The sequence below is a fragment of the Anser cygnoides genome, chromosome Z (assembly GCF_040182565.1).
Source record: "Anser cygnoides isolate HZ-2024a breed goose chromosome Z, Taihu_goose_T2T_genome, whole genome shotgun sequence".
Classification (NCBI taxonomy): domain Eukaryota; kingdom Metazoa; phylum Chordata; class Aves; order Anseriformes; family Anatidae; genus Anser; species Anser cygnoides.
This window is the reverse complement of record NC_089912.1, coordinates 35,575,478-35,587,495: the sequence shown is the minus strand read 5'-3', so window position 1 is coordinate 35,587,495 and position 12,018 is coordinate 35,575,478. Positions and strand designations below refer to the sequence as shown.

At 36.7% G+C, this 12,018-nt stretch overlaps 1 protein-coding gene across 2 annotated transcripts in view; it reads left to right on the top strand.

Moving 5' to 3' along the window:
* Positions 1–12,018, top strand: part of FBN2 (fibrillin 2) — a 189,890-nt gene that overhangs the window by 72,210 nt on the left and 105,662 nt on the right. For both annotated transcript variants that reach the window (XM_066989051.1, XM_066989050.1), the window contains 3 exons: positions 2,630–2,782; positions 3,562–3,795; positions 5,292–5,429. In XM_066989051.1, coding sequence (XP_066845152.1) covers positions 2,630–2,782; positions 3,562–3,795; positions 5,292–5,429 — 525 coding nt within the window. The remainder of the gene's footprint in view (positions 1–2,629; positions 2,783–3,561; positions 3,796–5,291; positions 5,430–12,018) is intronic.

The following is a 12,018-nucleotide window of genomic DNA, read 5'->3' as shown; positions in this document are numbered from 1 at the left end:
TGAAAATGCTATGCTAGAGTTAGATTGTTAGAAGACTGGATGGCCTTTATTTTGTCAGATATATCTACACCAAGGGAAAAAAAAATGGTTAAATCAATTTACTGAGGTTGCAGTTGTTGCATTGTCTCAGTTTTTGTCACAGTGGGCTTTTCATTTTTTTGTATCTAGCTTCTATTTGTATTGCTTTGTATCCTTTGTATCAGCCATCTTTCCTGTTAGCTCAGCAGAATTTAGATCTTAAGTGCTGTGTTAATATGCTGAGGATACGACTTGAGCTAAGGCCCGGGACCTGTCTGCCACATAGTTGCTTATATGTGCAGGAGATGGGTAAATGTTTTTGCTCCAGCTATGTCTTTGGGGAAGGCATCTGGAGTGCAAGAAGCTTGTAGATACTGGAGAGGGACTGTGGACCTGTCTTCCGCAAGGTTGGGATGGTTGCTGCACTGACAAAGCTGAGTGCTGTTCCAGCAGCCACGCTGAGCACTGTGGCATCTCTATGACCAGATGCATCATAATGTGTTATGGTTAAAAGTATGTGAATGAATAGTTATTAAACTTGCTGAAAGAAGAAGCTGGAAATGGAAGTTTTGGTGTCTTCACATGCCCCAGACCCTCTGCCACACATATTTTACAGTGCCAGGCTATTTACTTCACACTCAAGAGCGTATTTCTGTGAAATATATTGGCTTTTTCTTTTTTAAAGCTGAACATCTTAAACGCAGTTTTTGGAGAGGGGACTGTGATTTCAAAATACTAGTCCTTAAGATTTACATTTTTGACCATAGCAATTGTTTGTCTATATTTTATGCAGATTTAGGTCATATTTCAGGGTTTCTTATCTTCTGCCTCATGCATCCTATGTTGTTATGATGCTTGTGTTAATTTTAGAAAAGACTTGGTTAAAAATGAACAGTTTACTTTTGTTCCTCTTGCATGTTTTTTATCTTCAAATATTATTAATTTCACTGAAATGACTCATGGGAAAAGATGCCGTTCAGAAAGCAGAAAGTTTTTTTTTTTTTTTTTTTTAATAGAGCATGATAACTAGCATGAGGCTACACTGACAGATATTTTGCAGAAAATAATTTCTTGGGTTTGGTTGTTTTATTGTCTTCTTTTTAAAACTTGTGTACAGTTAAATACACATATAACTGTATATATCTGGCTTTTATACCTAGTTGATTCTGTTAAGCTGTTCAAAGTCTGCAGTTTTTTGAAGTTAAGAAAGAAAAACAGACTTTGTTTGTCTTTTCCAGTGTCTAGTTATGGAATCTAATGTAGCCATCCTGGGTTATATTGAAGCTATATTATGAGCAAAAGATAACAAAATTGATCTATCCAGTGTTGTTCCTTTAAATAAATTAGCAGCAATTTGTCATAGTCCAGTGACTAATAAGATTTTCTTCAAGTCTTGTTTAGTGCATGCAAATAAATGTGCTAATTGTTTTACTCTGACCACATTGAAATGTTAATTTTTCTCCCATTTTTGTTTGTTAGCATAGAAGGCTGTGACGTACAGTATTTAGTTGCTGATTATTTATTTTTTTATTTTTTTTTATTGTTAATAGAATCATAGAATGGTTTGGGTTGGAAGAGACCTTAAAGATCATCTAATTCCAACCCCCAAGGTTGCTCAAAGCCGCATCCAACCTGGCCTTGAACACTTCCAGGGACAGGGCATCCACAGCTTCCCTGGGCAACCTGTGCCAGTGCCACACCACCCTCTGAGTAAAGAATTTCTTCCTTATATGTGGTTGGCTTAACTTTGTTCTTATGCAAGCTGAATGTTAATGATGCTGTTAGGAGGCACTACCCATAGTGATGAAGCACAGATGTGATTGAGACTACAGTAAGAATCACGGAATGGTTGAGGTGGGAAGGGACTTCTGGAGGCCATCTGGTCCAATCCCCTTGCTTAAGCACCTACAGCAGTGTGTCCAGGACCATGTGCAGGCAGCTTTTGAAGATCTCCACAGCCTCACTGGGCAACCTGTGCCAGTGTATTGTCACCTGCACAGCAAAAACATATTTTCTGCTGTTCAAGAGGAACCTCCTGTGTTCCAATTTGTTGCTATAGCTTCTTGTCCTGTCCAGGAGAAGAAAAGGAGAAAGGCAAGTAAAGAAGAATGGATAATTGGTCAAGGCCATTTTCTCCCATGTTTAGGAGATTCAATAGTTGGGCAAATTTTGAAGTGGCTCTATTCTTTCTTCTACGTACTCATCGAACGCAGTCTGAAATAGTTTGAGTAGTATCTATGGCATTTTTATTCTGTCCAATATTTCTGTACTGGTTGTTGACAAAGCCACTAGAGAAAATATGCCTAGTCCATTCCACAAAGTAGTCTGTGAAAGAAGTTTAGAGCTTGTCAAGACTGGAAGAAAAGATGAGTTTGATAACTAGATGTTGGATTAATGCAAGACTCATATCAATGAATATATGTAACCTAGCAGTCAACCAAATGTGGAATAGATTGGTGCTAATCTCCTCAGATAATTGTTGGGTGTGTTTTGTTTTGATTTTTAAATACAACTCTTTAAACATTTTAGTACTTACATGAATTGAATAAGGGAAAGTAGTTTTGAGAGTTCATGTTACTATTTTTGGTTTTCTTTCTAAATTAAATTTCAGATCAGAGGGCAAGTACATGTTTCTCCAGCTTAGTGAATGGCCGCTGTGCACAGGAACTTCCTGGTAGGTTCACCAAAATGCAGTGCTGCTGTGAATCTGGCCGGTGCTGGGCTATTGGATCTGTTCCAGAGATGTGTCCTGTTAGAGGATCTGGTGAGTGGCTTGGTGTTTATTTTGTTTGTTTTTTTCTTCTCTTTCTTGCTCTCCTAGTGGGCTGGAGATCGCTGGAATATTTTAAACTACTTTAAAATGTAGGTTAAAAGGAGAAAGAAAGTCAAGATTTAGATTGTTATTCATTCTAGTGTTTTTAATACTGATGTTTCATCTGTATAAATGGTTCATCTGTGAACCATTTTTTTTTCTGGTCCATTATTGTTTGGGACTAGTTTCTTTAACGTCCTTTTGTTGACATTGGAAGTAGTTCTCGGGAAATGGGGAAGATTTTGTGGTAAAGCTCAAAGAGGAAATGACTCTGAGGGTCCATAGTTCATTTCAATTTAAAGAAACAGCTGCTCTCCCTTTCCATTAAACTTCATGTTACTTTGAACTAGAAATGCATCAGCATTTCATTTATTCTTTCAACTCTGTGCTCACAGAGTGCTATTCCACATCCCATGTGAAATGTGTCTTATCTGTATCAAGATCTCTGAGAAATCAGGGAGTTAATGCTGTTGGAAACACAAGTGGTTTTGACATATAGCTGTAAATTAAAATACTTCCTTTTATTATTCTTAGTGTCCTTCCTTAAATAACACCTGTCACAATTGTGGAATCCCCTTGAGATTAGGTGTGGGAGGGGGAACACATAACATGAAAGAAATGAGGAACCAGTGTTCTGGTTTCTGCAGCATGCAAAGATCTTTACCTTCCTCAGAAGCTGGCTTTGAAGGGTTGATTTACTTCGTGCTTCTTTTTGTGTTCCTGTTCAACAGATGAACACCGCAGACTTTGTGTGGATGGCACTTCTGCTGGAGGTGGTTCCAGGGGTGGTGGCACAGGAGGAAATGGATTCCTTCCCGGTGGCAATGGCAATGGCTACAGCCCAGGAGGAGCAGGATTCATTCCCATCCCTGGAAGCAATGGTTTCTCCCCAAGCGTAGGCGGAGCAGGGGTAGGGACTGGTGGTCAGAGTCCCACTGGAAATGGCCCAATAATTACAGGGTTAAGTAAGTATTTGCATTATTATGACTTGTTAATCTCTTTTGATTCCTTCTATTTTTTATTTTTTTTATTTTTTTATGCTTTGTTTTTATTCTGAAAATGATACTGTATTCTTAACACATGTTCTAAGATGCCTTTGCATATAAATGTATATAGGAGACTTCAGCTGATACATCAGACTTTGGGAGCACCTTTTTTAGCAAGAGTTCAGATGAATGGATTTTTTTTCTTCATTTCTGTTATAGAGTCCTTAAGCCTGTAGCTTTAGTATCAACAATTAAGTATAATGAAAAGATTTGTTTATTTTATTTATTTATTTAATATCTCTCCCTGCCAGTGTGTGTATTTTCATTCCTTTCCCTTATCAGCCAAAGGCCAGTCTACCTATTCATTTTCCGACTTGGACTCTTAATAGAGTACCTTTCCTCTCTTACTGTATGTCTTCATTTCATTCACATGATTAATCTTACTACCTGTTGGTTCTATAGGAAAGAATTTCTTACCAGGAGAAGTTTCCCAGCGTGTACTTTACACTTACTTCCAAGACTTGGATAGACTAGCACGGAAGACTAAAAATTCTGTCTGTATTCTGTCACCATGTGTGCGCAATTTTTGTATATGGGGGAGGTGTATATGTGTATATGTATTGTATTTGTGTACTTTAGTCCATTGTTATTATTTATTTTTTATTATCTCTTACTGCCTTTAATTCACTTTTCCTCTCCACCTTGCACAACTGTGGTGACTGATATTCTTCAGAGAACTAGTCCCAGCAAGTTATTTTGGAATTCTTTTAAGTGCTTATACAGTAGTTACAGCTAACTATAGAGAAAAAACCTAATGAAGAATCATTGAATATCCTAAGTTGGAACAGACCCCTTAGGATCATTAAGTCCAAATCCTGGCTCCACACAAGACCACCCTAAAATCAGACCCTGTGTCTGAGAATGTTGTCCAAGAGCTTATTGAACTTCATCCAGCTCGGTGCCGTGACCTCTTCCCTGGGGCACCTGTTCTAGTGCCTGACCACCCTCTCAGAAGGGTGAAGAAGGCAAGACTTCAATGATTTTTATTGATCTTCCTGCCTTTGGCACTTTTAAGTTTGGTGTTTATGACAGTAGTCCGATAAGAAAGAGCTTTATGTTCAGCTACCATGTACTACCTGTATGTGAGTTTATGTACTGGTAATATATATCTCACACATTGGCTTCCCACTTTACCACATATGTTTGAATTTTTCACTTGTGCTGTGCCGGCTGATCTGTCTTGGTCAGCGCTAATAAGACTCCAAATTTCTAACTATTCTCAAAAAAATCACCAACATTTAAAATAAACTGTTCTCTTTCCTTACCTTGCCAAATCTAAAACTTACCCATTCTGCAGGAACACTACCTTGCTGTAAGCACAAGGTGAAGTCACACATACATGAAGTTTATTTGTATTTGAAAGTATGAATATCTGTCTTGTGTTCTCTCTCTTTTTTTTTTTTTTTTTGTACTAGCAATACTCAATCAGACAATAGACATCTGTAAGCACCATCCCAACCTTTGTTTAAATGGACGTTGTATACCAACCATTTCTAGTTACCGATGTGAGTGCAACATGGGCTATAAACAGGATGCAAATGGGGATTGTATTGGTAAGTGAACATTTCTAAAATCCATTATTCATTTTCAAAATACTAACATTTTTCAGGTTAATTTTTTTTTTCAAAAATACAAAACATTTTATCTTTCCTCACATACGTATTTATTTTTTATTTTAATAATACTTCTCTTGTGAAAGAGAATGCAAGGAGTATGTTATTACTTACACTTGAGGAATTTATAGTCTTTATGAGAGTTATCTGCTTCCTAAAAAAAATCTTGAATCAAAATTATGAGTATGGAGTATTAATCTATGAGATAGGTATTGTACATTTTTCTGTTCACATTGAGCAAGTTAAGTTCTGTTCTTACTTACTCTTTTGTTATGCTCGTGTAGCTCCTTTTTTTCTTTTTTTTTTTTTTTTTTCCAGAGGAGTTAATGTTGAGTTATATCCAAGATAACTAAGGGCAGAATTTATGTTTTTAAAGATATGAAATCATTAGTAGAATGGATGATTAAATTTTGATTATAGTTGTATTTCATAAATTATCGAATGCTAACTTCCTATAAAAAGCACAGAATTTGGGGTTCTACACTTCCATTCAGTACTGTAAACATCAGTCTTGCAGTGCCAAAGAATTATCAGGTGTTCTTGTGGGGTAGTTTTGTGGACAAGAGCCCTGTAAATGAAGGATACAGTATCTTAAGTAGAAAGGATCCTAAGGGCCTAAGTGTAAAGCTCTGTTTCTCTTGCTGATTAAATTGGCTTATTGATTCTTTTTATAAAGAGATTTGAGATTTGTGAATTAAAGATATTATGTAAGAGCTTGTTACCTATAGTTTTTTCTCTCTGAAACAGTGCTTTTAGAATTAATTTCTAGTGTGCCTGTGGATTAGGGGAAAATACAGAAAAAAAGAATCACAGAAATTGAGTCCTTAAAAAGATCTTGTAACCAAGGCTATCAAGCAAATGCTGGGAACCACTGCAACTTCATGTTGTTGCACATTCTTCCATTTCATCTGAATTCCAAACTGAGTACCAGGACCTAGCCGGGTTGGCACCCTGCCTTCTGGAGAAGTGAAATGGAACGATTGTTGAATAGTACTTTTCCTTTGGTGTCTCTGTTTGCTACTGTGTCTAACGTCTCTGTTTTTCTTTCTCACATCGACTTGATACAGTGCCCTTGAAAGTTTGCAGGTCCCCTTAGCTAATCGGTTTTCTTGCACCCAAGAAACCAGTTATAACTACCTTCCTGAGAATTGTCTGTACAACTTGTAAAAAACTGTCAGGGGTGGAGATGCCACCACTTCCCCACTAAGTCGTATGTCCAGAAAGCTTTCAGAGCTTCTAATCTAGTTTAAACACAATTTGACAAAAAAAAAAAAAAAATGTCAGCTCATTATTTCTCGTGTTATCCACAGGGTTGTAAGAAAAGCGGGTTAGTACCTTTCTCTCTGCACTTCTTTGTACTTGAGGAGTGTTAAAGTTCCTCTTCCAAGTTCTCCTCTGTAATATGTATAGAAAATCCAACTTTACCAGCTTTTTATCCTCAGGCAAAAATTTTCTAGTGCTCTGATCTCTGGCTGGGAAATTTAAGAAATTTATTCTCTTGCCACATCCTTCTTGCCTCAGAAAGTATGAGTGCACTGTAAGTGAGGAATGTAGTCTTACTGTAAATCTATCTTGCATTGATATGCTTTTACAATGTATGCAGAGTCCTTGCACTTTTGATAACAGCATTACATTTTGCATCACTAAAATCAGTATCTCCTAACTGTGGTGAATCTTGACTCGTAGAAAACAGTCTTAAAATGTTCTAATCATCTTCTGAAAGCTGGCATATTAAACTATTTCGTGTGAAAGAAAATCTTGGGAAACTAGCTGGTTTAGTCTCTTGCCTAACAAAGTTTCATCAAGTTATTCTTCATGAAATCTAGTTTACAACTTGTGTTCATATTCTTTGTTATCTGGGGGGCAAGTTGAAAATCTTAGTGAAGCACACAGATTTTTGTTACGTAGTTGGTAACACAATATACGTTTATTACATTTTTATTATTTTTGCTTTCTAACTTTGAATGAAGAAGTAAAGATAAATAATGCTAAAAATCTGAGTTTGTGTTTGTTGTAAAGTTTGCAATGGAACAAAATGAAAGGCATTTCTAAATGACTTTTCTGAGGCAACCATCTTGTGTTCAAATCATTAAAAAACAGTGACAATTAACATTATGGTAGAACACAGTTATGATAAATGCTTATTCATGCATGTAAAAAACTACTCTTCATAAAGAAATACACTGAAGGAGCAAGAGAAACATAGCTCAAAAAACTGAGCCTACATACCATGGAAAGGCATAATATCATGTGTCTTTAAAATCCTCTCCTCTTAAGGCAAGAAAAATTTGACTGAGCTACTTTGTGCTTCATATCAGCAGAGAGCGTAAAGGTGACATGTGGCATATAGTGATTAAGTAATAGTTCACTCTGGCATATGATATTTTAATGCTGTTAAACTCAAAGCCCTTTCTTACTTTGAAAAGCACAGAAAATAACTTTTACTTCGGTGTTGCTTATTCAATGTTTCGATAGCATTAAATCCGTATGATTATTAATCAAATGCATGTATTGGTAATGTGGTATACATAAGTTAACAGTCTAGGAAACAAAGAACCAAAGCAAATATTGAGATGGTAAGATTAACACTCAAAACACCAGAGGCAACTTGTAGGAAAATATAGTTAGGTAGATAACCAAAGGCCTAATCTGAGCTTCCATGTGCCTTTAGACCTGTGTTTTTAGTGAATGCCAGTTTCTGAAACCATTGGCACAAAAGAAGTGAGTGATACATTGTCTTTAGTGTCCTTTTGGCTTCCCAGCCCAAACAACCAGGCATTCATTTATGCATGCCATCTGGCAGTGGCTTTTGGTTTTAGTCCAAAATAGGATTTAAACTCTGCAGTTGAGTTTATTGTGAAATATTTTATTTGCTCTATCTTTGTACCACTTGATAGGTAGGTTGCAGCAAGTAAAGTAATGTTTAATTTAAACATTTTTTTCAATTCTTATAGAAAAAATCATACAGGAAAAAACAAACTAGGACAACAGTCTGTGGTTTAAAAGACCTATCAGATATAACTGTTTGAGTGATGACAATGATTGACAGAAAGATATAGTGTGTTCTTAGTAGCTGGCTGGCATTCTGTCCCTTTCTCTTCTACAGGGTCACTCTGTAGACCACTAGCATGCCATTCACCTTCCACTCCAGCCTGCGGCAAGCTGTATCAGATTTTGAATTTGAGTTTAAAATTCTTGAAAACTGTGGGACTAGAGTGATAGGTACATTAAACAAAGTTGTTTACCCATCTAATTCTCCAGCAAACAGCTATATGCCCAGAAAAAGAAAAAAAAAAAAAAAAAAAAGAAAGAAAAAAAAGAAAAAAAGGAAAAGAAAAAAAGGAGTATTCACACAGGGAACTTAGTCTTGACTTCATAACTCATTATGAAAGAGTAGTCTGAAACCTCCATCAATGCTGGATGCATTCGGATCAAAACAAAGATTTCAGGTGGTTTAACAGAAGCAGATACTCTGCCACCTGCAGTAATGTCCTAGATTGAAAGAGGTGGTTGGAGACATGGCTTCCAGCAAGTTTAAGTGTCATTTTGCCTATTTTTTTTTTTCTATGTGAAACAAATCTGTCATTGCAAATTATTTTAACTCTCCAGTGGTTTACCTTTTAAGGAGCTGCTTGTATTCAGGAGACCTTGTCTGGCTGTTATTTTCTGGTTGTATTACAAAGAAGTAGTAAGAGTGTCTTAAGTGCCTTATTGAACTGCTGATTTGTGAATGTTAGTGGCCATAAATCACACAGAAAGTTGTCTTGGAACTTTAAACAGGAACTTAACTGCATATGTGTATTGTGTGTATTGATACATACTAAATTAAAGGGTTGCTTCAGTCTAATTTGGGCACTCTTATTGCTGAAAGAACATACTTGGGGAATGTTACATTTCACTGTATGATATTGGGTTAATAGTACATAAATGAACACTGCTTCCATACTACTCTAAGACACTGGCTGCCTACTCCCCAGGCAATAAATTAAGAAGCCAGAATTTATTAAATATTTTTGTATAGAGTTAAAGAAAAATCTTCTTTAAAAATTATCCTGTCAAATCAAAACATAATGCAGTTAAACACTGCCTTCTAACCTAAATGTGTATCATGTTTTTGTCATGACGGAACATTGCTTGATGCTGCATAAGGACTGTAAGTAGTCCTAAGTGATCTTACACTGAAAGATGGTCGTAATATCCCAAACTGATAGATGGCTAAAATATTACTACCTTTATTTCATTCTGTTTATAAAATCTCTGTGTAAAACAGTAGATACTTTAAAAGTGTCAGCAAGCACATTTCTGTGCTCTGCTGAGATTTGTATTTGCAAACTGACTATAATTCCTTATTGTAAATCTTGCAATGGATCTTCACACTCATCACTGTAAGTCTTAAGGGTGTTTTGGGAGTTCCATGCTGTCTCTTCTGACAAGTGTTACGGATGAAATACTGAAAAGAGGAGTTGTGTGATGCAAGTGGTGAAAGAGAAATATTCATCACTGAAGAGAGGCATGTTGGGAGATTGAACAAAACGGGTTAAATATCTCTGTCTCAGATGTTTCCTGTTTACACTGCTTGGATATGCATGCTTGCAATGCAAACTCAAAGCCAACGACTTCTTTATATTAACATATACTTGCTATTTCCCTCTTTTATGAACACCTTATAAAAATAAGAGCATCTTAAAATGCATATTTTATAGGGAAATCATCTGATGCACATGGCTTTTCAAGGATTTTCTAAGCTCAAGTCAGCTATTTCATAGAGGAATGTTGCATTCCTGCTGTAGAATTTATAAATTAATTTACAGTGAGATACATTGCTAGCATGAACATTTCTTTAACAGATGAAGCAAGTTGAAACCTGTAATAAAGTAAGTCATAAATGTCATTCTCTGTAGGAAAACTAAGCAAAATAGAGGAGCGCCATGTCTATTATTTTTAAGTTCCCCCATCCTCCCCTATACCAAAGAAAGATAAATATACTGTAAAGTATTTTAGATTGAGATATTTGACAAAACAGTAGTGTGAAAATGTGATTTAGATTTTGGCATTTTGTTGGTAGCTGGTGACTTCATTCTGATGGAATTACGTGCAGTCCTCCTGCATACTGGCTGAGCACTGAGAAAAAATACCCACTCAGGAGGAAGAGCATCTCAACATCTAGACGTTGTAGAGAAACATGAGGGCAGGAAGCTACTACAATAACATAGAAGTCTTTTGCCGTGTAAAAAGCTGATGCACTTTATGTTATCTTCATTGTATTTAACATTCTGAATTTCTCTGTTCTTTATCTTGCTTCATTCTTGTGGTTTTACTGGAGTGGTGCTATCAGCTGCTGATGCACGTGTGAATGAGCTAAATATGCATGAGAGGAGGTATTTGATTCTTCCATTTGCTTTGCCTTCATTCATTTAACTGTTTACCCCAAACAATCTGATTGTATCTAGGCATCAGGAGTGCTGTAAACAGACTCACTAAATTGTTGATTTGGGTGACCCCAGATCTCGTTGATATGTATGTTGATGGTATTGGTTTTAATGAGTATACCTTAACACGTTAAGTCCTGTGAAGTTCATGGTGTTGTTTATGGCTTAATTAGAACAAAACTAACTTTTTGCCATTTTTAGAATCAAGTCATTCATAGTCATTCATCAAGTCATCCAACACTTTCAAGAAGTATGTGTTGAGCATATAAATGAAAATATCTGCATTTAAATTTGATCTCTCATTTGATCCCATTATTTCCAAGATGTAATGAACGGAGTTTTAAAACTAAATCTGATAAAGAGTGATACAAATGATCAGCAAAGTTACCTATGTTTTTCCTGAATTTCTGATAGCTTACACTGCAAAATGCATGGTAAAACGATCATTGCTAAGAATTGTAGCTGTGACTTTGCTATGTGCCAGTTTCCTACAGCGGCTTACAGCCAGATAGGATGGTTACCCAGAACCCCCCAATAAGCATTGACTTTAAAACCTACCTGGATGAAGACGTGTAATTTCAGACGTACAGGGGAAATGGAGGGCATAGCTGGGGGAAACAAGGCACATCAGCAAAGGTCATTGATAGAGAAAGGAGGATTTAATCAAATGATCATTCAGTTTGTAACCTGTGAATTTAGTTGTAGCAGAGAAAAGCTGCTCAGATCAACCTTTGGTAGCTGTAGGAGATACTGCGACCCAGTGGTCCTGCCTGCAAGACCGGAGGACTGCACTTGCTCTGCTTCCAGGATCAGGGAGGGCAGGGAGCAAGCACCTCTGAGAACTTGCAGAGGGCTTTAGGGAATGTAAAGGGGAGGAATAATCAGTGCCTTTTCAGAGCTGGGAGTAGCTGTCTCAGACCAAAGTCACAGTTGACTCATAGGAAACCACTGGAGATCAAACTTGAGAAAGGTTCTTGAAGGGGATTAAAATTTTCAGAGCCCTGTGTCAAACAGGAGTTATTTCTGAGCAGTTACCTAACACTTAAAGCAGTTAAAGTGTATTTGTTTGCACCCAAATAACAAAAAACTTTGGGAAGGAC